At 54.7% G+C, this 25,141-nt stretch overlaps 1 protein-coding gene across 4 annotated transcripts; it reads right to left on the reverse strand.

The window, feature by feature from the left end:
* Window positions 1-2,689: 2,689 nt before the first annotated feature.
* RRBP1 (ribosome binding protein 1) lies at window positions 2,690-24,940 on the reverse strand. Of its 4 annotated transcripts, none has more exons than XM_054290341.1 (22): window positions 24,860-24,940; window positions 18,872-19,573; window positions 16,009-16,157; window positions 15,693-15,815; window positions 14,773-14,925; window positions 14,184-14,302; window positions 13,274-13,427; window positions 11,489-11,627; window positions 10,991-11,178; window positions 10,819-10,856; window positions 9,636-9,714; window positions 8,917-9,009; window positions 8,489-8,581; window positions 8,307-8,387; window positions 8,120-8,209; window positions 7,612-7,704; window positions 6,641-6,712; window positions 6,404-6,499; window positions 5,884-5,967; window positions 4,455-4,538; window positions 3,899-3,997; window positions 2,690-3,058 (listed from the first exon to the last, which is right to left on the reverse strand). In XM_054290341.1, the coding sequence occupies exons 2-22, from the start codon at window positions 19,551-19,553 to the stop codon at window positions 3,020-3,022; spliced, it is 2,748 nt and encodes a 915-aa protein (XP_054146316.1). In that variant the 5' UTR covers window positions 19,554-19,573; window positions 24,860-24,940; the 3' UTR covers window positions 2,690-3,019. The 4 variants fall into 4 exon arrangements, with proteins under 4 accessions (XP_054146316.1, XP_054146314.1, XP_054146317.1 ...); XM_054290339.1 differs by having other exon boundaries at window positions 9,624-9,714; XM_054290343.1 differs by lacking the exon at window positions 2,690-3,058 and adding an exon at window positions 3,077-3,461 and having other exon boundaries at window positions 9,624-9,714.
* Between the last annotated feature and the right edge of the window lie 201 nt (window positions 24,941-25,141).

Consider the following 25,141-nt stretch of genomic DNA (forward strand, 5'->3'; position numbering starts at 1 on the left):
CACAAGAAGTCCCAAAGTGATCCTTGTGCTCCAGAACGAACAGTAACTCTTAATCCTCAGAGCCACAGTGCTGTGGGCTTGTCCACATCGTGGGGTTTGTGGGCAAACTTCCTCTCTCAGGGTTATTCTGGTTTTTGAGGGGATGAAACTCTTGTGACTGTTTTTAAGATTTCTCCCAAATCACCCAGACCTTCTGAAAAGGCAAGACAAGAAGGGAGAAACAACATTAATGCTTCCTGTAACTTGGCTGGTTGGTTGCTGGTGGGAGAAATCACTTCCTAACAGGGGCACATGAAGGAAAAGGTGAAGGAGTTGAGCTGAGGGAGGCAGCTCAGTCACACTTGCTGAGGTAGTGTGAACATTTTGAAGTACACATGCAAGCAATGGTTTCCCAAAAGCCATTTTTGGTCATTTGGCCTGTGAGAAGATGAGAACAGGAAATGGAGACTGTTAATTCAAGCCTAAGTGTAAACAGCAGGCAGTGTAAATGTAATTTACAAGGAGGGTTAAATTGAGTCTCTTCAACTGTGCCTTGATAAGCCCAGGTACCGAGGCTGAAAGGGAATTCCAGGCATGGCTGAATCAGCAGAAGGAGCCAGTGTTCTCATTCCAAGTCACTCCAGCTCAGCAGCTTGTTGATCTTTATCAATGACGGTACCTGCCTGCAGTGCTGGGGCTGCTCTGAGTCATGGGCTGACAAGCACAAAGCCCGGGTGGCTCTCCTGGAGGAAAGGAGGTGACTCTGGGTGGGCACATGGCAAAATCCCAAATCCCACCAGCTATGGGGAAAGAGGAGCTGGCCAGGCCTCAGCTCCGTGTGCTCTTGGGCAAGGTGTGGCTTTCTCTGGCCCTCAGGATGTCCTTCCCCTTCCATCAAGGTGCCAGGAGGATTAAAACATGGCAACAGTACCATTCCAGGTGTAAAAAGGTCCAATGAATGTCTTTCCCCATAAAAAGTTCATTTATTTCAGCTTTGCTTCACAGGAGCAGTCCTCCTCTCTGTGTTGCTAGAACAGGCAGCTGGGTGTTGTGTGCCAGCAGGGCATGGTGTGCCCTGGGGCTGGGGACACGGGGACAGCCCCCACTGGAGCCAGCCTGCTCCATAGTGCACTTGGAGCACCGACTGCCCTTCCTGCCCTGGCTGTGCTGCCTCTGGCACTGCTGCTGAGGGCGGCCTGGGTCTCTGCTCTCTGTGCACAGCAGCTCACAAGAAAGGAGAGAGTTGTTGCAAAAGCCAAAAACTGCAAAACCAAAGGAACTGCGTCACTTCCCGGCACCTGCAGCTGCAGGGCCCTTCCTGCCCTGGCTGCTGGGGGTGAGAGCCACCCTGCCGTGCTCCACAGCTCTGTCCTGCCTGGGGCTTGGGTGGGGGTTTGGTGCAATCCTGACACAATGCAGCCATTCCCTTGCTTTTGGGAGCTTCCATCCAGCAGGTCAGGGCTGCTGGGCTGGGGGAAGTGACAGTGCTGGCAGGCTGAGGTCACCCATGGCCCTCGATTCATGTGTTCCTCCACATGTGCCACAAAGTCCAGGAAGATAAACCACGGGCCAACCCTGGCTGTGGGGCAAAGGTCTGTTTCCTCTGTCCCTCCAGAAGTGGGGACACACACAGAGGGGAGGGGGCAGGGGTGGGTCTCAGCTCCCCATTTCCTTGGCCCTTGTTCTCACCTGGTCCCAGCTGAGTCACACACAGCCCTGCCCCAGCTTTCACCACAGCCCCAAAAGCCACAGTGCTGAGGGAGGGACAGCATGTCCCAGTCCTGTGGAGGGTATGGTACAGGGGTTGGTCACACACTGGCCTTCCCCAGGAACAAAATGGAAGCAGCTCTGCCCCTCATCCTCCTTCCTGGCCTTGGCTCTCTGCAGGCACTGGAGGGACTGAGGGCCCTTTTTCCTCCCTCTCTCAAAGCCTGCTGATGTCAGCACTGGGCTCAGCAGCTTTATTGTGGGGAGACAGCACCACGCTGTCACGTGGCCTCTGCCATTTCCTAAGAAACCAGCTTGAAAATAAAAAAGAAAGAAAAAAAAAGAAGAATAATAAAAGAACAATTAAACAAAAAGGAAAAAAAGTAAAAAGGAAAGCAACAAGAAGGGAGAGCAGAGGACTAGAGCCTGACAGTAACCAAGGGGCACCACCACCACACTGCACACACAGGGACAGATTACAGGGGAGCACTAAGGTTTAAAGCAAGGAGGAGGAATGGTCCTGTCCCCACCATGCCCCTACTGCCATGGCAAAGTGTCAATCCCTCTGCCAAACCCCACAGGGAGGCCAGCCCTGCACCAGCAGTGGGAAAACAGTGGGAATGAAGTTTCTCTCCTTGTAGTGAATAAAAACCACGGGATGGCTTCCGTGACACAACTCCTGGCCAAAGCAAAGTCCTTCTTCAGGGACCCCAAAGCCCTACCTGGCTTGCAAACTTAAAAAAACCCAACACAAACAAACCCAACACAACAAACTTAAAAAAACCCAACACAAACAAGAAAAATAAAGCAAGGACAAGCTCCCTTCACTACGTCGTTTTAATTGCATCGACACCCAGAAATCCACGTGCCAAGAGCCACCCAGCCAAGAGGCATCCTTCCATGGTGGGTCTTACTTTCACACTCCTTTCACTCAAAACAAAAAAAAAAAGATAAAAGAAAATAAAAGAAAAAAAAACCGGAAAAAAATATATAATTGCACTGGTTGACATACAAGCACAGTCTCTTCCCTTTTCACACACTGCTGGGTTCTGCTGGAACAGGAGGGTGAAGCCCCAGCGTGGCCACAGCAGCTCCCCAGGAAATGAAGAGTTGTACAAAACAGTATGAAGATTTTCTTACAAACTGCAGTGTTTACTGGTTGGTTTTTTGGATTTTTTTTTTTTTGTATGTTTTCTTGTAAGTTTCAAAACTAGGTTTTGGGTCACTAATGGCTTGTATCTTTTATCTACAGTAAATTTAGCATAAATTTTTATTTTTAGGAATGTGTAAGGCATTTTGGTAAGTTAACTGTAAGGTCCAGGGTGAAGACTCATCAAACTGAAGTCCCTTCCTTTGAACTGTCCTCTTGCCCCTGGAGAACAAGAAAAAGAAGTGGGTTACTCAGCTGGCCTCACCCTTAATCTCATGGCAGCTCAAGGCCCAAAGCATTTCACAGATGGGCCAGGTCCTTGACCAGCATCTCCTGTGGTCTCAGCCTTTCCCAAAAGCCACCCAAAAATGGTTTCTGGCAGCAAGGATCTTCTTGCCTCCACTCTTAAACCCCTGCCTGCTGCACACTGCCCCAGGGCCTCCACCAGCACCAGGGAGAGGGACATGGCCACCACCAGTACCATTTCCTGAAGCTGTTCTTTCAACTTCTTCACCATTTCTCTCTCTTTGGCCAGTTGGTCCTGGGAAACCTTCAGTAGCTCCTGGAGTTTGGTTGCTGCCTGGCCCAGGTCCTTTGTTAATTTTTTCTCTTTTTCAAGTCTTTCCTACATGGCAGTCAAAAGAAGGCACCTGCCTGAGCCTCCCTTTGCCACCTGCTGACCTTCCCAAACCCTTCAAAACACCTCAGGTCTGCATCAAGCTGTCTCAGTGACCACAGGCCAGGGGAACACCCAGTTCCCACCTCAGCAGGGAGAACAGACAGACAGAGCTCTCTGTGGCTCTCTGGAGATGCCATCGGCCAGCACTGGATGGTTTCCCAGTGTGTGAAAGGCCCAGCCTGTGAGTGTTTGCTCAGGGCACCACACTGATGTCACCTGCAGGGATGAGTGGCCCTGCTGTCCTTCAGCCACCCTGCAGCTCTCAGCCCTCTCCTGCAGGGTGACCATGGGATGGGCCTCACTCCCCAAAGCTCAGAAATGATCAATCATGCCCACAGTCCTGCTCATGTGTGTCTTCTGCTGTGGTGGCACAGCCAACCCACCTTGAGATGCTGAACCTCCTCCTTGTCTGAAGCTGCTGCGTGTTCAGCCAGCCTCAGCTTCTCCAGCTCTGCTTGCAAGCTGCGTGCCAAGCTCTGGGCCTGCAAAGGGACACAGTCAGTGAGCACAGAGGCCAACAGTGCCAGCATCTCCCACACACCCAGCTCCAGCCACCCTGAGTGCCCGCTGGGTGTGCCCTGCTGGGTGCTGCAGACAGACAAGGCATTGCTTCCAGCAGGGAGATGGCATTTCTCACTTGGAGCAGCAGGAAACCCAGCTCAAGCCCATAACCCTCCAAGGAAAAAGCTGGCACAAGACATGGGGGGTTGGGAGAGCTGAATTTGAGGGGCCAGTGATGCCACATGGCTTTAGCACAGCTGCTGTAAGAACTCCTTCAGACGTGGGAGGGAACGTCTCACAGGGATGGCTGAGGTGTGGACAGTGATGGGGAAAAGCCTTCAGATTAATTCTTCAAATTAATTATTGGGCTTCATTAGCAGCCAAGAATGCAGGAAAGGAAGGCTCTGCACACCCTGGTATCCTCTCACCCACACCCACCTCCTCCAGCTCCCGTGCCAGCTTTTGCCGCAGCGTTTGCTCCTTCTCCGCCAGCGTTTCGTTCTGCTCCAGCTGGGTTTTCAACTGTGTTGAGGAGAGGGGAAAACACCCAGAAACAGCATTTTAAAAAAGATTCAAGAAATGAGCTAGCAGGGACAGCACCAAGAGAGCTGGGCTGGACAGAAGAAATAAAACCAGAAGCTTTCCCCACAGCTCCAAAGGGCAAGAGGTAAGAGCATCCCCGCTCTGCAGGGAGATTTGCTGATGGCAAGCCTGGGGCCTGGCTTAGCACTGCCCAGTTTTGCTTGCTCCTCAGGCAGCAGCAGATGGGATGTGGGATGAGAGGCATCCCATAGAGAAAATGTGCCTGGCAGGCCCCCATGCCTGGGAGAAGGCTCCACAGTTAACAGGATTAGAGGAGGAACACAGAGCCCTGCCACTGGTGAGAGGTGTCAGCCTGGAAGGGAACGGCTGCTGCTGATGCCCTCAGCCCAGCTGCAGCAGGAGTTATGGAGCCTCTGTAAGCCTAATCCTCCCTGGCAGGGAAGGGATCCTGGCACAGCTCTGTCAGGGGGGTGTCCCCTTCCTCTGAGGAGACTCTGAACCCCACAGGGCACTGCCACCATCCCCCAAAGCTTGCCAGAGGGTTCCCAAGGGAAACAGCCTGCTGAAAGCCAACTGCTATGGGAAAGGACACATGGTTAGTGCATTCTCAGCATCCAGAGGGCCAGAGCCTGCCCAGGAGTGGCCTCAGCACCCTAACCTCGAGGGGTGCAGCCTCACTGGGCTCACATGGTAACCCCACCACTCCTCCTTCCTGTACATGGCTTCTTGCCTCACTCAGCTGCTGCCTGACCTGAGGGATGAGCAGCAAGCCTGGCTCAGTGACACATCCCTGTGCCACAGCCTTCCCACGAGCCTGTAGATAAAGCCTGACAGATTTTTGGCTTGCACACCAGCTGGAATGCTTGGGAAACCACCTCAGTTTCTGCCAGAGCAGGACAGTGGCATCTGAGCTGGGCAGCTGCAGGCTCAACAGCTCCCAGGGGTGCAGAGCAAATGATGATGGATGGATGGATGGACAGATGGATGGATGGATGGATGGATGGATCCCCAAACCCCTGCCCCAGGGTGGTGCTTTGGTGACAAGTGTCCAGTGGTGGGGCAGCTGGCTTTTTCTGCTACACACCAGCCTGAGCAAGCCTTGCTGCTCTCCCTTCCCACCCCATCACAGGAGGAAAGACAATGAAATAAAAATCTCCCCTGGCTCCCAGCAATCCCCTCTGAACGTGTGGTGCCCAGCAGCACCAGGTTTGCCAAGGCTGTGCCTCCCTGCCCCCCTCAGCCCACAGGAAGGGTGTTGGCCCCACAGCTGCTTTGCAAGCCAGCCCCAAGGACCCAGCAGGGCACTCCCACAGTCCCTCCTTACCAGAGCCAGCTCCTTGCTCTGCTTCTGTGTTTCAGTCTTTGCTGCCTCCAGCTGCTCCTGGGACTCTGACAAGAGCAGCCTCAACTGCCAAAGAAAGGAAAAAAAAACCCAACTCCTTTTATGCACTTGGTTTAGGAACTCTTTGGCCCAAGGAAGCTTTTTCATGATGCAACATCTTCCCAAAGAGGTCTTGGTGTCATCACATGCTGATGTGCCTGCTCAGGCAAATATAGCCATGGGACAGGTCTGTCTCACCTGAGCCACAGAAACCACACAGCACCTCCACAGAGATCTGTCCTGTGTCCCTGACCCATCCCCTTGCCCATGATTCTTGGCTTTAGAGTCTACAACCCCGACTGGAGCAACCATCCCCATTTGTTTTCCCCTTTCTCTGCAAAGCTGCAGATCCCTGGAGCACCTCCCAGATGACCCCCAGGGCACTCCTCAAATCCTCAAATCGTGCATGGGTGGGGAGTCAGGGTTAGAAAAAGCTGAAGAAGGCAGCAGCCTCCACACTTACAGCTTCAACTTCTTTTGTGTAGTTCTGGCGCTCGGAGCTGGCTGTCTCCAAGTGATTTTCCAGTTGTGTTTCCAGAAGAGAGGTGTATTCCTTTAGCTGCATGGAAAGAGAGGAAAGCAGGAGGGGGGTGATTGTGTGAGGTCCAACACATCCCAAACATGCTGTGGCTAAAGGCAAGTCAGGAGATGGGGCCTGACTCAACCTGTGCAGAGATGTCCCCTCCACAAAAACCCTCACCTGATCTGTGCTCTGCAGATCTGCTTTCAACTTCTCCACCACACCTTCCAGGGATTTCAGCTGCAGGTGTGACTGAAGCAGAAAGGGTCAGAGAAGGACACTGAGCACCTTTGGCTCAATCAGAAACTAGCTGCTGTTTGACTCCCACCCTTCCCACTTCATTCTGTACCCATCCAAGGAGAGCTCCATGGAAGAGCTTTCCTTCCCAGGGAGGACAAGTCTAGCACACACAGGCCACAAATGGTGGAGCAAGGCAGCAGCTGTTGCCTGCAGCATTTCAGATGGCTGCACTCAGGTTTCAACACCCGAGAAACCATCATGAGACTCAGCACAAGCTTCCTGCTGAAAGCAATTTTTGGTCTGGAAGCAGCAATTTTCCAATGAGGTGGCAAGGGCTTCGTTATTAAGAGAGGCCAAGCTGCCAGAAAAAGCACTTAAACCCAGGCTGGTTTTTGAGGAGGACTCTGCAGAAGTGTTTGGAAAGGAGGAATTCCCCTGCTCTCCACAGAGAGGCAGGATTGCTCTGGGAGCTGCCCTAGCACCAGCCGTTCTTCCCATCAGGAACAGCAGCAGCAGCCATGTCACCCTGTGCAATCCCAGAGCAGCCTCAGCAGTGCTGGCCCTGCAGGAGCCACCAGTGGGCTGAGAAATCAAACATCTCTTGCACAACAGCCTCCCCCAGCTCCCTGCAGCCCCAGCTAACTCCAAAACCCCACGTGATGGATGGGGAGCAGCCAGACCATGGAAAACAGCTCAGTCTCAGTTCTGCATTCAGGAGGGAAGATTCTACATGAGGTGGGATTTTTGTCAGCTGGCTTGGTGACAGGAGGGGTAGATTTGGGAAGAAAAAGTTCCTGTGTCTCAGTGTTCACAGCTGACAGAACACTGAGGGCCACCAACCAATTTACAGCCCCTTCTCCTGGAAGTCCAGCTCCAGGAGCACCAAACCCAGCTGTGTCAGCAGCACACACCTTTTGGAGCTCCTCTTCAGAGGCTGTGAGCTTTGCCTTCCACACCTGCTCCTCCTCTTCCACGCTCTTCTGCAGGTTTCGCAGCATCCCCTCCTGTGGGCAGAGCCTCAGCTGAGCCCACAGCTCCTGCAGCCCCAGCAGGTTGGGCAGGGTAAGGGCTGGGAGCCTCCAAAGCCTCTCCAAGGATTTGGGCCAAACAACAGGGGACAGAATTGGAATCAGGTGGGGCTGGGGGCTCCTAATCCATATTCTGGCTCAACCAGCTCATCAGAGCCCTTGCTGTGTCTCATCCCATCACCACCAGCAAGGTTTCCAACACAATCAGGCTGAAGAAGAGCTCTAGAAATTCACCTTTATCCTGTTCCTCTGTCTCACTGACAAATACTGCACCCCATAGCAGCTCCCCCACCACACCAAGGGATGCCCACCCTGAGCTCATGGGCAGCCTGGGCTGACAGGAGACCTCTCCAGAGGGGTTTCCCACACAGTGCAAAGGGCAGGAACTTACAGTCTCTGCGAGGATCGTTCTGTACTGCTCACACTCTGCCTGTAAAGTGCTCTGTGCTTCCTCTGCCTCTTTTAATTTAAGAGCTGAATCCTAAAAGGAGAGGGAAAGGAAGGAGAGAGAGATGAAAAGAAGAAACATGTGACCCTCCAGCACACCCTCAGCCCTCCACTTTCCAGCCACCACTTACTGGTGGCTCTGCTGTGATCATCTGCTGCTTTAGCACACCCACGGTCTTCTCCTTAAACTCCTGTAGCCACGTGTTATAGTCCTGAGTTTGGAAAAAAGAGGACAAGAAAGAAGGAGGAAGCTTAGACCTCCGTCCTTGCCATGAGGAGAGGCTCTGGGGAGGGCTGGGGAAGGCTGTCCCACCTGCTGTGAGGACACAGTGACCCCTGGGAGGGCGGAGAGCAGCGTCTGCTTGGTTCGCGTCTGGAGCGCGTCCAGCTGTTGGGCCAGCTCTTCCTGAAACAGGGACAAACTGCAATGGATGGAGCTCCTGGGCACCTGCTGGCCAGGCTGACAACACCGCTCCTGCTTTTCTGTGCCTACAGGGCTGGGGAACCAGCCAGCACAGAAAACTGCTGGTGCAAGCATCACTTCCAGGTCAACAACATCCCTGGTTCCCCACCCATGACCAGTACCAGGGATGCACTGCCCTCAAGAAAAATCTTGGAGAAGCTTGCAAAAGAGTTGGACCAACACTCTTCCTAAGCAGGCAGGCAACCCAGGGCAGGCCTCCCTGGTGGCTTGGGAAGCTGAATGCTTCCCTTCCAACACCAGGGCAATGCCAGGCTCACCTTTGCTTTGGTAGCAGCAAGCAGCTTTTCCTCACACGCCTTCTCCACCGTGGTCAGCGCTTCCATTGCCTTCCAGTTCTTTTCCCGAAGGTCCTGTGGAGACACCACACACACAGAGGGCAATGAGCCACACAGAGCTGCTTGCTGGCACTGCAGGGGATTTATTTCAAAGCCACTGCTGAGGGAACTGGGTTTGGTCAGGAGTCTGTCCATAAGCATTCCTTTCTCCCCAGTCTTTCCAGTGGCTCCATACAGCCCATTGCTCTGGCAGGGATGGGACAGGAGCTCCAGAAGCAAGCTCAGGATGCCTGCAGGGAACACAGGCCAAGAGCAGGGATGCAAGGTGGCCTCCACACAAGTGACACCCCCTTGCAGTAGAGGAATAAGGAGCAGAGGAGCAGGAAGGTGTGAAGGAGCCTCCTCAGAGATTGCCTTGGCCCTACCAGGGTAGGATCTCCCTGCCTTACCGGGTTCTAAACCTTCCAAGGTTTAGGGACAGACATGTCACCTCAGGCCGCCCACCAGGGGCATTCCTGCCCTCTGGCAGATGAGGCAATGCCTCCAGGGCTCCATGGGACTGGAAGAGCCTCTGGCCACACCCCTGGAGCCATCAGAAGGTGACTCGATGGGCTGTCTGTCACTCACTCTCGATGGGCTGTCTGTCTGTCACTCACTCACGATGGGCGGGCTGTCTGTCACTCACTCACATTGTTTTTCACCTTCTGTTGCTCCACTGCCTCCCGAAGCTGTGTGGCTTCCCTTTCCAAGGCTGAGAGCTGGTTTGTCTTCTCCTGGAGTCTGCAAGGGCAGGATGCAGGAGTGAGTCTGAGCAGTCACCCCCCTCACGGGCAGCAAGCTCCCGAGATGGAGACACAGCCCTTCCTATCCTGGTCTGCTCTGACATCTACACACAGCAGGAGGAAGAGGGAGCAGGACTAAAAACCACAGCCAGGGCAATACTGGAGTGGGATCTGGTTTTCTACCCCCTTACCAGCAATAAAATGCAATCACTTAACATGCTGGGGAAGAAGCAACCTGATGCAAAGGCCAGGAATTCTGGCCTGCACCACTGGGGCTGCTCCTATCCGTGGCTCATTAGGCTGAGAGAGCCCACAGCTCTGCATTTTGAAACTATCATCCCACTGTCTTGAGAAACCCTAAATCAGGGCTGCCAACCAGACAGCAGAAAGCTGCAGGTTCCCTCCACACCCTCAGATTCTCCATCTGCCCTGAAGGGACCCTCAGTGAGAGCAAACCAAGGTCCTTGAGAAGAACTACACACATCTCCTGGGGTCTCAGGACAACTCAACATCTGCCTTCCTTAGAGGGATGCTGGATGCTTGCTGGCAATGGGGGCATCTGAGAAATCTTCCCCCCATGCAGAGACTTCTTGGAGGTGCCCTGCACATGGACAAGGAACAACAGGCAGGACTCAGGACATGGGAAACTCCAGTTAAATGCCAGGAAACCTTTCTGTGCTGGGGGGTGGGGGAAGAGGTGATCCAACACTGGAGTAGGAACCCAGAGTGGTGCTGAATCTCCATCCCTGGAGATTCAAAGGTGTTGGTCCCCATCATCCATCTTCAAAAAATTTCCTCTGGCTGGCCCAGCCTTGAGCAGGGACCTGCACCAGACATCCCACACCCAGCCCCAACACCAGCAGAACCTCCTGCTCTGTAGGAGTGGTCAGGCTCCATGTGCCTGCCAGCAACTCAGTCCTGCTTCAGACTGGCTGTTACATGTGGCCAGCACCAGAACTAATTAATATTTTAATTGAAAATAAAGCCCCAAGCCTGCCTGGAAGGCAGGAAGCCCTCAGACGCAGGCTCAGTGCTCAAGGAAGCCTGGGACACATGGACAGCAAGCTGGAGGTGCCACTGCAAGGTGTGCACCTGGACCCACCTGGACTGCAGCTGCTTCATTTCTGCTTCATTGGCTGCCTGGAAGAGAGAAAGCACTTTGATGGGATGACACAGGTCAGCCCTTTCTGTGGCATCCCAGAGCAAAGACAATTCAGGGATTGTGTAAGCAGTGTCACCCACTCCCCTCCTCCCCCCACAATCACACACACAACCTGCAGGTCTCTGTCTTTTTCTGCCTCCCGCATCTGGCCTGCCTCCAGCAGAGCTTCAATGGACTTGATCCTCTCCAGAAGCTTTGCATTCTCTGAGCTGGCATCCTGCAGCTTCCCTTTCACACTGTCCAACTCCAGCAGCTTACTTTTAACCTCTGCCTCGGAGCTCAGCAGCTTGGCCTGCAGCTCTGTTGGAGGGAAGGGTGACAAACACAGTAGGGCAGGTGCAAACAAACCTGGACACTCCCCACCCTGCTCTGCCCATGCAGGATCTTAGCCAAAGAAGCCTTCCTTGGCCAAGGATGCTCTGAGGAGGCACAGAAAGGGCAGGCAGGGATGCAGGCCAGCACAGGAGAGGGACAGAACCACGGACCAGCCCATGTCTTGCTCACACCAACACCAGCCTAACTCATCCCTGGATCCATTTGTCCTGCCACAAGTGGTTCCTCCAAGCTCTCAAAGTCTCCAGTCCGCCCCATGTGGATCCCAGTTCCTCACCAGCAATGCTCTGCTGCTGCCCTTTGGTCTTTTCTGCATCTGCCAAGAGGCTCTTGTAGCTGCTCTGGGTTTTGCGGAGCTCGTCGCTGACCTCATCCAGCCTCTTCTGCAGCATCACCTCTGCCTCCCGTTGGTAAGCCTGCAGGGCAGGAAGAGAAGGTTTCCTGGAGTGGGACAGACACCCCAGCCAGTTTGAAGCAAAGCTCTATGTGTCACATAATCTTATTTTTAAGCTGTGTTTTGGGGGATTAAAGTCACCCTCCCACCATGCTCCCGGTGCACACCGAGCGCCCCGCGTCGCGCTCACATTTTATCCCGTGCCAGCCCCCACACTGGGAAGCAGACAATACCCAAATGTGTCAGTCCTGGGCCAATTCCATGGCCAACCTCTCCTCTGGAGAGCTCTGAAAAAGCTCCCAGAGCCCCGGTTCAAACTGCCCCAGCCCAGCAGGGAGAGGTGCTGGCACGGGGCTTTGCAGAGCACAGACACCCAACCGCGCTTCCACAGGAGGAGGAACTGGCTGTGCAATTTCAGCCAGGGAATACTTTTATTTTCCATCATGGAAAGCAGCAAGGAAGAGGCTGGCAAGGGCAAGAGTTTTGAGGGGGAAGGCAAAGGGGGGAAGGATGAGTTGCAGCTTTACAGGTAAAAGTGGCACTCTTGTAGAGGGAGAAAAATTGCTTTGCATGGAGGGGACAGGAAAAGGTAAACCAGGCCTGTCTGTCCAAGGGATGCTTTCAGCACCACCAGGAAAGCAGAGCTGCTCTGATTTTTAAGGATTTGACTCAATATCCTCAGCTCAGAGCTCCAGGTGTTACTGTGGAACACATTCTCCCTAGCACCTTAAGCATATCCCTGACTTTAGAGTCCGCTAGTGTGATTTATTTCATTAGCATTAAGGTGTGCAGAGAGCTGACAGCCCTGGAGTTCTCCCAAAAGTATGTCTAGGAGCTCCTGCTTTGAGCAGAGAGGCAGCTCTTGCCTTCACACCAGCTGTGAGCTCACATCACCCTCCTTGCTCCTCACCTGCCAAAGCAGCAGGAGCCAAATGCAGCCCACCAAAATGAGAGCCAGAGGGGCCTTCCATATCCTTGCTTTTATTTTCTGTGAGCCTCAGGCACACAGAAAATAAAAGCAAGGATATGGAAGGCCCCTAGCTTTAGGAACTCCTGTATAAAACTATTTTGGCATGTGCAGGTAAAGGTCTATTACACCACAGCCCCTTCTTGAAGAGGCCAGAGCAATTCAGAGACATCCCTCACCTTGTCTGCTACACCAGATTAATGCTCCCAGCACACAGCTTAGCAACATCCCAGCAGGAGCCCTGTCAGCATCCCAAGAAGATGCTCTTCCCTGTGTGAGTACAGCCTGCCTGCCAGCAACACACTTCTGTGTGCTCAGAACTCTGCTTTGGAGGTGTCCTTTCAACACCCCTAAAACCCCCAAACCCAGCCACTCCCTGCTGGCAACTAAAAAAGCCACAAGCTCCATCTTCTACACCAAGGAGAGAGAGCAACAAGCTCAAAAGCATCTGAGTTTGAGAGAGAGAGCACCTGCAGAAGAAAGGCCTCAAGCAGGGCATGCTGCTCCCTGGGCTCTGATGGTGGTGCTACACAAGGGGCACAGGGAATGTCACAAGCAGAGCAATCAGGAAACCTGCCAGGCAGCTCCCTTCCCAACCATGGACACTTCTGACCCTCCTAACACTTTCCATGGCCAAGCGCATGGACCCATTCAGCCACCCAGCCCTGCAAGGGGACAGGGTGTGCCAGTGCCTGCCTGACCTGCAGCTGCTCGATTCGCTTCTCAGAGGCCGTCGCTTTGATCTCCCAGCTCTTCCTCTGCTGCTCCTCTTGCTGCAGCACCTCTGACTTCTCAGACAGCTCTTTCATCAGTTTGCTGCACTCCTGCCTCAACTTGGCCAGCTCAGCATTCTGCCTGCAGCAACAGAAGCAGGGTTATTTCAGCCCACAGGCCAGCCAAGCCTCCCTGGTGTTGGTCGGGGGAAACACATCCTCCTGTGGGCCTAATACAGGACTTGAAATGGTGAAAACTTTGTTTGTCTGTTCCTAGGACACTCCTGGTCCTTCAGGGAGGGGGTGGAAAGAGCCAACAAATCACTTTTTAAAAGCCCTGTTCAGTCACAGGAGACATTCCTTTCTTATGAAGTAGAGGACACACGGATCTGTGTTCCCAGACACAAGAGGAAGCACTGCAGCTGGAGTCCACTCTGTAATTATTGGCCTGCTGTTAATCACCAGTCATTTCAGACTGCCTATAAATAGGAGTGTGAAATCCTTCTACCTAGCTCCTATTTGTTCTGTTCTCTGTAGCATCACTCCCATCAATGAGCTGGCTGCATTTCTTCTCAAGTTTGAGAGTATGAGCTCCCCTATGGGGGAAAAACACCACAGCGCCTTCTGATGCCCTCTCTCCTCTCCACTGCCTGTTGGATCTGGCATCAGCCCAGGTGACCCCAAAGGAGAGAGGGATTCCCTGCCCTTTCACTTGGGAAGAACACCTTTGTTTCTCCTGGTGCAGCCCCAAAAGCCATTTGGCAAAGTTCTTCCTCCCTCATTCCCTCCTCCACCTCCGGCTAGTTGAGGGTCTGCAGAAGAACCTTTGGGAAAGGGGTGGTCAAGCCAAGGTCTGCCAGAGGGCAGCCCCAGGCTCTGCCCCTCCTCCCAGCCTTACTTGCTTTCCATCTGGCTGGTGGCCTGGTTGAGGGCATCCCTGAGGATGGAGTTCTCCTGCTGCAGGCGAGCCAGCTGCGTGTTGGGGCCGTTCTCCAGCTGCTCCTGCAGGGTCCGGATCTAGAGGAGCCCAACAGGGGTTACTGCCACCAGCAGCCCTTCTGCTGCCCCTGCCAAAGCCCAGGAGATGAGCAGGAGGGACTGGCAATGCAGGGGAGTGAGTGCTGATGCTGACAGCCCCCAGGGGTGTGACATCCCATGAAGATGCTCCAACGTGCCTCTTCTCCAAAGAGGTTTGGAGGGGGCTTAAAGGGATTGGGGGGGTATTTAGGGAGTGTGGAGGGTACTAAGTGGCTCTTAGAGGGGTGTGGGGGGCTCTGAAGTGGTTTGGGACGGGATCTGGGGGAGTTTAAGGAGTGTTTAGGGGGGCCTTAAAGGGGTTTTGGGGGGACATTGAGCACCATGGCCCAGGAGCACTGCAGGGTCTCGCCCCCTCGCACGGCTCAGCCGTCTCCAGAATGTCACCCATGCGCCACCAGCAGCCACCTGGCAGAGGAAGAGGCAGGTGCAGGGCTCACTCTGGGGCTCACCTTGCCCTGCAGCTGCTGGGTCTCGCTGACATGGTCCTGGTAGCTGGCCTGCATCCGTGCCTGCACGGCCACGATCTCGCGCTCGCGGTTCAGCAGCTGCTCCTTCAGCCTGCCCTCCACGGCCCCCGCCTTGGCCCGCTCAGCTGCCAGCTCCTTCCAGAAAGGAGGCCCCCAGTTAGTCCTCAGAGCACAGGGCTCCCCATTTGAAGAGCATGTGGCCTCCTAGCTCAGCAGATACAAAGTTTAGCCCTCTTGTCGCTGCCCCCACGCCCAGGTACATGTAGCACTTACATTTCCTCCTGCATTTTGTTTTGGGCTCTGTGGCCACTGGATGCCACTGTTGTTCCATGTTGGGCCAGCTAAGAGAAAGGAGTAAGACAGCCTGGAATTTTATTTTCCTCCCCCAGGATAAATAACATCACACAACGTTTGGGGCAAAGAAGAAAAATTAAGCAGATGGACTTGACAGCCACAAGTTCGGGGTGGCAGGGATCTGCTCTGCCTTCAACGCCCAAATAGAGCTGGGGGCAGGGGTCTGACTCAGGGAAGGGCACTGTAAATAGGATCAGGTTCCTTACAAAGGCACCATCTCAGCTCAGGGGAGCTGAAATGAGGGAGGATTTGCTTTTTTCCCTGAAGGAGAAGCTGCAGTCTGTCACAGAAAGGGTTTTTTCTGCTTCTCCCATGGCTGCCCACGGGCACTACCCTGCAGTTCTTTGGGCTGGCACCTCCCCAGACTGGAGCAGCCCCAACAGAGGAGGGCAGGGGGAGATCTCCTCTGCTTCTTGGGAAGAAAACAGCCAACAGGTGAAGGGTGCAAAGAGCCCCATCAGGGGGCTGAGATGGGAGCAGAGGCACATGGAGAGCCACCACGAGCAGAGGCCACAGCGGGGATGGCAGGAGGGGCACGCAGGCCTTACCTTGCTCAGCTCCCGCAGTTTGTTCCTGGCAGCAGCTGCATCCTCCTGCTCAGCAGAGAGCTGCTTCTCCTTCTCCTCCAGCTGCCGTTTCAGGACAGCCACAGGGTCACCCTTTTGCGTGGCCTGCCAGCATGGGGTGCACATCAGTGGGGACCAACACCTCCAGAGCCATCCCCTCCACCCCACACACACAGGGGACCTCCTGCCCTCTGCTCCAGGGGAAAGCTCAGCTCCCTTCTCCCAGACACCCTCAGCCTGTCTGAAAATGGGGTGCCATCTCCCCCCTTGCATTTCCTGAGGCTCAGCAGAGCCCTACCGTGTGCCAGGTGTCCTGGATGATCCCTGCTTTCTCCGTCAGGATCTCGATGAGCTGCTGGGCCTCCCCCTCACTGAACACCATGCTGCTGACTGTGGACACCAGAGTCTTGTAGGGCAGGTACAGGGCCCCATCCGAATCTGTGGGTGCTGGGGAGGAGAGAGAAGGGATTGGGACTTCTGGGGACAACAGCAGAAATGTTGTATCATCTCAGCAGGCTTCAAGCCCACAGCTGCCATCTCAAACCATCATCCAAACAGATTTCCAGTGTTACATTTGGTACCTCTGAGTGAGAACAGTGAGAAAATGCTGGAGATGACACCACACACGTGCTCCTTGAGTCAGCTGTCACCTCTGCCTGGCTCAACAGCTGGTCCCAGCACCTGCCATCACCCTCTACCAAACTGAGAGACTCTCAACAGGAGCTGGGAGTGCTTTGCCAGTGCCAGGGGGCTCAGACATGTCAGGCATCAGAAGCTGGACCACACCAAAACACAACCTTGCTGAAGGATGTCACTCCATGCAGTGGTGCTGGTGACAGCGAGGTCATCTCCCATCTTTCATCAGCCAAGTTTGTTCCAGCTCTTTGCTAAGGGAGCAACATGACTTCAACCCTGCTAACCTAGGAAAGCCAGGGAGCATCAGGGACCATGGTGCTGTTGTAGGACCTCAGTGCACATGGTCACAATACACAGAGGCTGTGGTTTAGGGGTTCCTGCATATATCTATGGCCCTGTGGGCTCTTTTTCCTAGAAAACCACAGAAGGAAAAGCAGTTTGGAATCCAGTAGCTCCAGAGCCCCTGAAGTCATTAACACCAGAGTCTCCTGAATACAAAGCTTGGAATGCCCCAAGCAGCAAGGTCCAAAGAAGGAGGAGAAGGAGGAGGTGCTGCAGGTGCTGGAGCAGAGATTCTCCTCTAGAGAACAGATCCCATGCTGGACAAGGTTCCTCCCAAAGGACCATGGAAGGCCCCACACTGGAGCAGGGCAAACGTGTGAGGAGGAAAGCTTGCAGAGGGTGGCTGTAATAAACTGACCACAGTCCCCATCCTCCTGCACCACTCAGGGATGGGAGGCAGAGGAGTCAGGAGGGAAGGAGTGAAGTTGAGCCTGACAATAAGCACAGGAGGTGAGGGGGAAGGCATTGTTTTCACTTCTAAAAAAATCTCTGTTTCTCATCCATTTTTATGAGGAATAAATTAGTTTTCCCCAAGCTGAGTCTGTCTGGCCAGTGACAGTAACTGGTAGATCCATCCGGAACAGCAGTGCCAAGCCCTGGCAACAGCCGTGTCTGTGTCCCCAGCCACAGCCACTTCCCAGCAGCTCCAACCCCTTGTGCCACCAGGACTGAGGCTTGGCTCACACTTTACTCATGCTGGCAAGGGCAGGGCTGCAGGACAGCACATGGCATCCCCTGGCTCAGCCCTGGGCTTGCAGGGACACACCAAGCGGAATTCCGCCCCTCTCCACGTGGAGTCGCAGGAGAAAAACACCCCAAGCCACTCCTGTCAGGTTTGCCATCTGTTTCAGTGCTGAGGATGTGTCCTTGAGCACTCTGAACACCCATTTTTATCTGCCACAGGATAATTTGTTCCTTTGCATTTGATGAGGAGAGACCACAGCTGCTGAAAACACCTTGGTCAAACTGCAGCTGGCTTCGTGGCACAAATCCTACCAAGAGCTTTCCTTGGCAAAATCCCACAGGAGCAGCCAAGACATCACTCTTCAGTTTCAGGACATGCAGGACTGGCACTTCATACCCAAGGGAATCTAAGTTTGGAGCACCCAAAAACCTCCCAACTTAACAAATGCTAAAAGGTCACCTCCCAGTCACATTCCCTCAGCTGTTACAGCTTGGATTTAGGGCTTTGGATTTGTGTATTTTTCACATGAATGCACACAACAAGCCAGTCACCTGCAGTTCCCCCAAGCCCACCACCCCAGCAATACCCTCCAGGAGCAGCTTCTCCAGTCATTCCAAACCCTGTCAACATGTGGAGATGGTCTTTAGTAAAATCCTTCCCTCAGAGGAGCAGATTCAAGGGGTTTAACCCACCTTTGAAACCCTCTTCCAAAATGTGGGTGTGGAAACTGCCAGGCTGCACAGCAGGTTTGGATGTGCTGCAGAAGGGCAGCAAGAAGGGATGTCTTTTAGTTTGGTGGGTTGTTTGGGTTTTTTGTAAAGAAAGAAAGAAATCTATGCACACCACATGACATCTTTGAGAACACCTGAGAGATTTCTGCCATGTGTCCACACGGGAACCCTTCCACAGGACTAAAAGCATTCATGTTTTTAGTGCCTGTAATTATCACTTAACCAAAAATAAATCCCAAACTGTTCCCACTGGTACAACGAGAGGCCAGAATCCAGCAACAGAGCTGATTTTCCCCTCCCTACACTTTTTTTATACTCAGAACAGATCAGGTAGTCCTGAACTCTGCAATCTCTAAATCAATCAAGTAAGGTATGACTTCTGATGGGTAAGTTTTCCCTTCCCTGTGGCAGACCCAAAGTCTCTTCCCTCTAATTACTCTACAATCAATCCCCTGCAGTATGAACTCCATCAATCCTCTCTGCTTGAGGAATCCTTCTTCACCTCCACCAAAGGAGGAGGAAATGCTAGCAGTGACCAAGTGTGGGAGAGCTCCTCTGTGCTTTAACAGTCAGGGTTCTATGGGGAAAACACCTCACCCTGGCTTTCCACCCAGATGTGCAGCACCCTGGCACTGTCCCTCTCCCAGGACAGGGACATGCAGCTCTCATTCACTCCCACCTGCAGACACAAATCCCAGAGGAGCCTGTAACTCTCCAACACCCCTGTGCTGGACCAGAGGGATACAGGCAGAGGAATTTGGCCTCACCTGGCTCGCTCTTCTTCTTGGATGCAGCCTTCTTCTTGGCAGGTGTATCGTGCTTCTGGTCCTCCTGGGCTGGGAGAGCCTCGCTCTTCTTGACAGCGACAGAGCTGATGACAGGAGCACTCTGCTGGGTGCCAACTGGGGGCACTGCCACCACAGGCACCTCCTTGGGGGCCACCTCCCGCACAGGAGAACTTTTGGGGACGCTGACAGGGGGTGGAGCGAGCACCGGGCTAGGAGCAGGCTCCACCTTTGCCACCTTCTTCTCCTTCTTCCTCTTCTCCTTAGGTGATGGGACAGGTTTCTCCTTTTCCTGGGGGACAACTGCCACTGCTGCAATGGGAGTCTCAGCTGTCACAGGCTCAGGCACCACAGCAGGCTCAGGAAGCACCTCCTTGGGAGGGTCTGTCACTTCCTGAGTGAGCTGCTGCTCTGGGATCTTCCCATTCGGTTTCTCTTCCTTTTTCTTCGCTTTTCCCTTTTTCTCAACCAGTTTCTCTTTCTTCTTTTTCTCTAATTTCTGCTGCTGGCTCTTCTCCAGCTCCTTGCGTTGCTTGGCCAAAGCCTCCTCGTAAGATGTCTCCTTCATGGAGAAGGTGGACACCAGGAAGATGCCGATGGCTGAGATCACCATGAAGCCTCCAAAGACCACAACACCCAGCGTCTGAGGGTCGTACACGTCCATGCTGCCTCGCTCCTCTGTGCCTGCAAGACACCAGGACAGCAGTTAGGGGCAGCAGGGGAGGGAAGAAACGCAATGGCTTTTCTGAGGAGGATCCTCACACGGGCATCTGTGCCTTCCACTGGGAAGAGGAACACTCCAGGTTCACGTGGCTCATCCTGACCTGCCTGCGCACCCCTGAGTTTGTGCTCCTCTGCTACACCGCCCGTGCACAGGGGTCCAGTTGTACCTCAGTGACTAAATTTCATCTCCAGAAGAACCAGAGAGAAGGAAATAAAAGCAGGGATGCAATCAGAGACAGCCAAGAGCCTCATTCTATGTCCAGTGGGGTGGTTTTGTACAACCCTAAGCCATACCTGCAGCAGTAAGAGAGCCCACTCTCAGACCTCTGGGAGCAGGTTGGCCAAAATCTGGGCTTTCCCTGGAGCACCTGCCCCCAGATGCATATCCAGGTGCCATCTTTGGGATAAAATATCCCCCCTGGGAGGAGAAAGCTTTGCAGCAACCCTTCCTTTTCGCTGCGGAGCAGCAGCAGAGCCCACACTGCCTGCTCTGAGCTCTGGCCAGCAGGGTTCAGCCACACCTGGGGGAAGATGCTGCTATCTCCACTCCTCTTAATGGCTACTTGAACCTGTCCTGGTTTCAAAGCCAATTTTTGCTGGCCCATCCATGTGTTTCATCCACCAGGGCATCACTTCCATGTGGCTCTGAGGTGGCTCCCAGTCCCCCAGGTGCTGTTGTCATGCAGGTAATGTGGGAAGGGACATTTTCCAGGAGTTGCCATGGCTGTGGCTCCTCATCACTGTTACTCAAAACAGAACAAGCAAAATGCAGGAAGTCCTCAGCCACCAGGAGCTCTCATCCCCACGATTAACTGGTGACACTATCAAATTTCCTCTTTAAGGGGGTGTGGGTCGAGGAGGGAGGGAGGGAGGAAGGGAGGGACGGGCTGGAAGGGGAGGAGGCAGAAATAAGACTAAAACTAAGGAGATCAGCATCTCTTCAAACCTCAATGCTTGCAGGGAGACACCTCAGAGTCTTTCCTTTCTAAGTGCTGGAGCAGCAAACTTGAATCTGCATCTGAAGGTGGGGACAGGGCAATGAAAACTCACCTCCAGCCCCCAAGCAGGGGGTGCAGGGCTGGGAGGAGCTGCAATCTCCCACTGGAGACACCCAATCTGCCTGGGAAAGGATGTTCTAAGCAGCTCTCCCTGCCCACCTCTCTGAGGTAAAGCAGCAGAGAGAGAAGCTGGCAGGCAGGAGGGCTCTCCATGCCAGCTGGAACCAGCCAGCCCTGTCAGGGCCAATTTTCTACCCCAGGGCACTGCTGGAGATCCCAGCTGATACTGCAGGCATCCCTCATTACTATTTCACATCCACCCTGGCCATTTGGCACTTGAATGGCCTCAGCCCACTCTATTCCAGCACATCTGGTGCCAAGCCATTGCCTCCTGACTGGGGAGCACTGCTTTGGGATGTCCCAACCAGGACAGACAGGTAATTCCTAACCACAGTGTGAAAAGGACTGGAATTTCTCTCCCTGTCAGTAAATAGAAAGCAGGGCTGGAGAACACAAACCCCCAATCTTGTGCTGAGTTTAGGGCTATACCAAAGCACCCAGGAGCTGTTTTAGGGCCAGGACAAGGTGACCTACATTCCTCACCCAGCAACCCCAATATATTTGTAAAAATAAGCCCTTCCTGACCTCACAGCACCACAGTTTCAAATCTAGATAAAAATGCACCTTGGGGCAAGGGCATCCCCAAGTGCTGACAAACACACTGCAACGCCACCAGCTGGTACTGCCACCCTCCAAAGCAGCCTGATGGAGCCCACAGGGGATGGGAATGGGGCAAGAAATCCTAATCTCCACTAGGGAGGATGGATGAGAGGACAGGGGTGCTGAGATGGCAGTGCTGGATGTGGCATCACGGCACCAGAGCCGTGTGCCTGCCCATCCTCACCCCACAGGACTGTCCCCCAAGCCCTTCCAGAGCCCCATACCCTCGGTCCCTGGCAGAGAGCCTCACACAGCTCCACGGGCTGCAGTAAAAGCTGCCTGTACCTTGCCTCCTGCTTTAAAGCCAGGCTGAGATAAGGATGTAAATGAGCACTAAAGTCCTTCCCATCGAAACAAAAGCACCCCAGCAACCCCCTCCAGACCAAAAGCAATACAGAACAAAGCAGCTGAGAGCACCGAGGAGCTGTGGACCTGCACAAGAGCCCTGGCAGCTGCCAGAGCTCCTGAGAGCAGCCGAGATGCTCAGAGAGGCCATCCAAGCTCAAGCAGGGGAACGCCACGCTGCTGCTGAGGACAGATGTGCCAGCAGAAGATCCACAGGAAGGAGAGAGAGGTGCCAGCCAGGAAATGATCCCTGCCAGCAGCAAACCCTGGTGCTGTCCCAGCGCTCGTGCCCCGAGGGAGGAGCGAGTTCCACCTGTAGCGTTCCTCCTGGGGTTGGGACTTGGCACGACCAGCCCAGCAACTCATTCAGGGAAGAGCCCATCCCTTGTTTAGGGAAGAGCCCATCTCTCCAAAGGGGCACAGACAGGCTTAAACCAAGCCAGGCTGGCCTTGGCATTTGGGAGATAAGGAAAAGTCTTCCTGCAGGAACTTCCTGGTGCAGAGATGCCAGAAGCTTTGTGCCACGGTGACAGCGGCCAGGAGAGAAGTTCTGCTTTGACATTTCCTCACCTTGCCACCTTTGCCCTTCCAAGGGCTGGAAGTTTGCTCCTGGATTTGCAGAGCAAGACACCATCCCCCTCTCAAGCACGTGCTCCCCTCCGTGCTTCCCACCTGGACAAAGTCTTAGCCAGGACACAGCAAAATGGGGCACCAAAGGCAGTCTCACATGTTCAGCCTGACAGCCATGCTTTGGAGAGGCTCAAAGACTTCAGGATCCTCCCTCCTGCAGCTTCTGGTGTTCCATGGGGCATCACTCCTGTGACGGCATTTTTCCAGCTGCCTGGGAGAGGGCTGTGTGCCCAAGAAGTGAGTGGACACCAGCAATCATCGGAGTCTATGCTCAAAAAATTAAGTTCGCGTCCAACACTGAGCATTTTACTTCCATGATGTTTCTGGAGCATCCTCTCCCAGCCAAAACAGCAGAAATCATCTCATATCTCCATAGACAAACTCCTTCCCCAAAACAGCTGGTCCAGGTAAAGCCTTTCCCCACATCAGAACAGGAATAAGGTGAACAACTTCACTTGGTGTTCACTTGGCCTTCTCATGTAGAGGAGCTGGCTGAAATGCTGTGCTCTGACTCTTCCACTCCTGTGGCTTTTTCCTGTTATCCATCAAGCTTCCCAAAATCCCAGATAACAGCCCAAGGGACCTGACCTCCCTGCACATGCAGCCACCTCTGTTTGACCTGAGCCAAAGTCCAAACTCAGCCCTGCTGGTTTTTCAGCACTAAACAATTTCCAGGATGAACCAGCCCACAGACATGTGACATGACAGCACCAGGGCCATGCTCAGTGTCTTGTGGTCACATTTGTCACTGACAGCTGTGTCAAAAACCAGGCTGGAACCATGCCACCTGCTCAGCCTGTCCTCCCCTCTGTGACCATAAATGAAATCCACGGGAATTCAGCATTTTATGGCCCAGCCCCTCCACCCACCCTCTTTTAAATCACCCAGGCCACACAACAGGTGGGCAGCAGCAATGGAAGAGTCAGGTTGTGCAGTAACTACAGAGATCTTATTTCTTCCCACAGCCAAAGGAAAACACATGTTATCTCCTCCTGGTGTCGACAGGTGCTGCAGACAGGAAAAGCTGCTCTTGGCAAGCAGGACACTGACCCCTGCACCCCAAGGCTTCCACTTTGCCATGGTGTGAAGGTGGCATCTCAGTTTAGAGCAATGCAGCAGGGGTGATGAGGGGGCAGAGGGAGAACTGGATGCACACAGACAGGCTCTGCATAACCCACAGCAATGCCTGCCTGTGAAGCTCCTGCAGCATCCCTTCCTCTACATATCCCAGCAGCCAAAAAAAAGAGGGAAAGGGCAAGGACGAGGGAACTGGGAAGGCAGATCAGCAACAGCACTGCCAGCAGATAAAAAAACAATCACCAGATACCTCCACTGGAGCTTTTCCCTCCACCCTCCTGCAATAGAGACAAAAATTAAAAACAAACGAGAAAAGCCTGCACGCCGTGAGCAGATCCTGCCCATGTTGCCAGTTTAAATACATTTTCTGTGTGACTGTGCACTTCCAGGCTCCCAGCAGCATGTGCTACTCCACAGAGCAACTCCAGATCAGCCCATCGTCAACAGTTACAGCTCGGCTTAATTGAACGTGTCTTAGTGCTCCATTAGCTCTGGCAGCAGCAGCCAGCTGGCTTGTGCTTGCCAGCAGCGCTGCCAGCTCCCTTCCTCAGCCCAGGAGTGAGAAAACAGGCAGAAAATACATGTGTATATAGGAGAGGAGTGTAACAGCACCACAACACAGCTGCAGCTCGACTAAACCCTGCAGCGGCTGTTAGAAATTCTCTCTCCCCTCCCCGGCCCGCAGAGGCATTTCACCGGCGGTCCTCATCAGCTCCTCCCTGGGGCTCACATCCCGGGTAGCCTCGACTTCTTCCAGCCACTTCCCGCTGGTTCAGGGCTTCGACGGAGGTGCGAGCTGGCACTGCTGGGGCCGACACTCCTGCATCGCTCAGCCACGTGTGCAGCACACGCTCTTCCGCTGGAGCGCGGCCCCGCCGGGCGAGGAGAGCAGCGGGGAAGGCTGCCCGTGTCCCGGCTGCAGGGAGCCCTCGGCGGCCGCGGGTCCCCGCCTGGGGGATCGATGCCTCTGTCTAATAAAAGCTCCGCGCAGCCGGGGTGCCAGCAGAGTTTCCTCGGGGGGGCTTAGTTAAGGAAAGAAAAGGGACAAGGGACAGCGGCCCGAGCGCCGGGACCTTCCTTCAGCGAGTTAATCAGATTAGCAATTGTCATCCGGCCGGCGCCGGGGCAGGACGGCGGCGCTGGGGCCGGGGGCAGCGCGGGGCCCGGACCTCGCCCTGCCCGCACACGCCGCCATTCCGCGCTCAGGGCCATTCATCCGCCCGGCCCCGCCGCACGGACCGGACCCCGCGCCGGGACCGCCGCCAACGCTGCCCGCTCCACTCGGCTCCGCGCCGGGGCCGCCGCCGCTGCCCGCGCCACACGGCTCCGCGCCGGGGCTGCCGCGCCTCGGAGCTCCCGCCCCGCTCCGAGCGCCGGGGCCGGGGGGTCCCGCAGGCGGCGCGGGGGGATCGCGGAAGCGCTGGCCGGGAAAGGGACCGGGGGAAGGAAGGGCTGCCCTGCCGCCGCCCCTACCCACCCGTGCCGGGTCGCGGTCCCTGCTCGCCGCCGCGGCCGTGTGGAGTCGTGGCACTTTCCGCCGCTGTCTCGCCGGGCTCGGCCGCCGCGTCCCGCCCCGCCCCGTGGCGTCCCGCCCGCCGCTCCGCGCCGCGCCGCGGGGCCCACTCAGCGCGGGGCCGGGCCGGGCCGGGCGGGGCGGCCGCGGGGCCCTCCCCTGGGGGAGAGACGCTGGCCCTCACGGTGCCTCCGCCGGCCCTCACGGTCCCGCCGCGGTCCCGCCGCTCGGCCCGGGCAGCGTTGG

This window comes from Melozone crissalis, unplaced genomic scaffold (genome assembly GCF_028551555.1).
Source record: "Melozone crissalis strain CALT ecotype California unplaced genomic scaffold, PUWL_Pcris_2 ptg000081l_1, whole genome shotgun sequence".
Lineage (NCBI taxonomy): Eukaryota > Metazoa > Chordata > Aves > Passeriformes > Passerellidae > Melozone > Melozone crissalis.

Coding starts and splice junctions, on each gene's coding strand:
- RRBP1 (XM_054290343.1), bottom strand. CDS start 19,553: ATGGACGTGTACGACCCTCAGACGCTGGGTGTTGTGGTCTTTGGAGGC. Junction 14,303..14,772: donor CCCAGCAGCTGCAGGGCAAG/GTGAGCCCCAGA, acceptor GGGCTCCTCTAG/ATCCGGACCCTGCAGGAGCA. Junction 3,462..3,898: donor AGGAGGTTCAGCATCTCAAG/GTGGGTTGGCTG, acceptor ACTGCCATGTAG/GAAAGACTTGAAAAAGAGAA.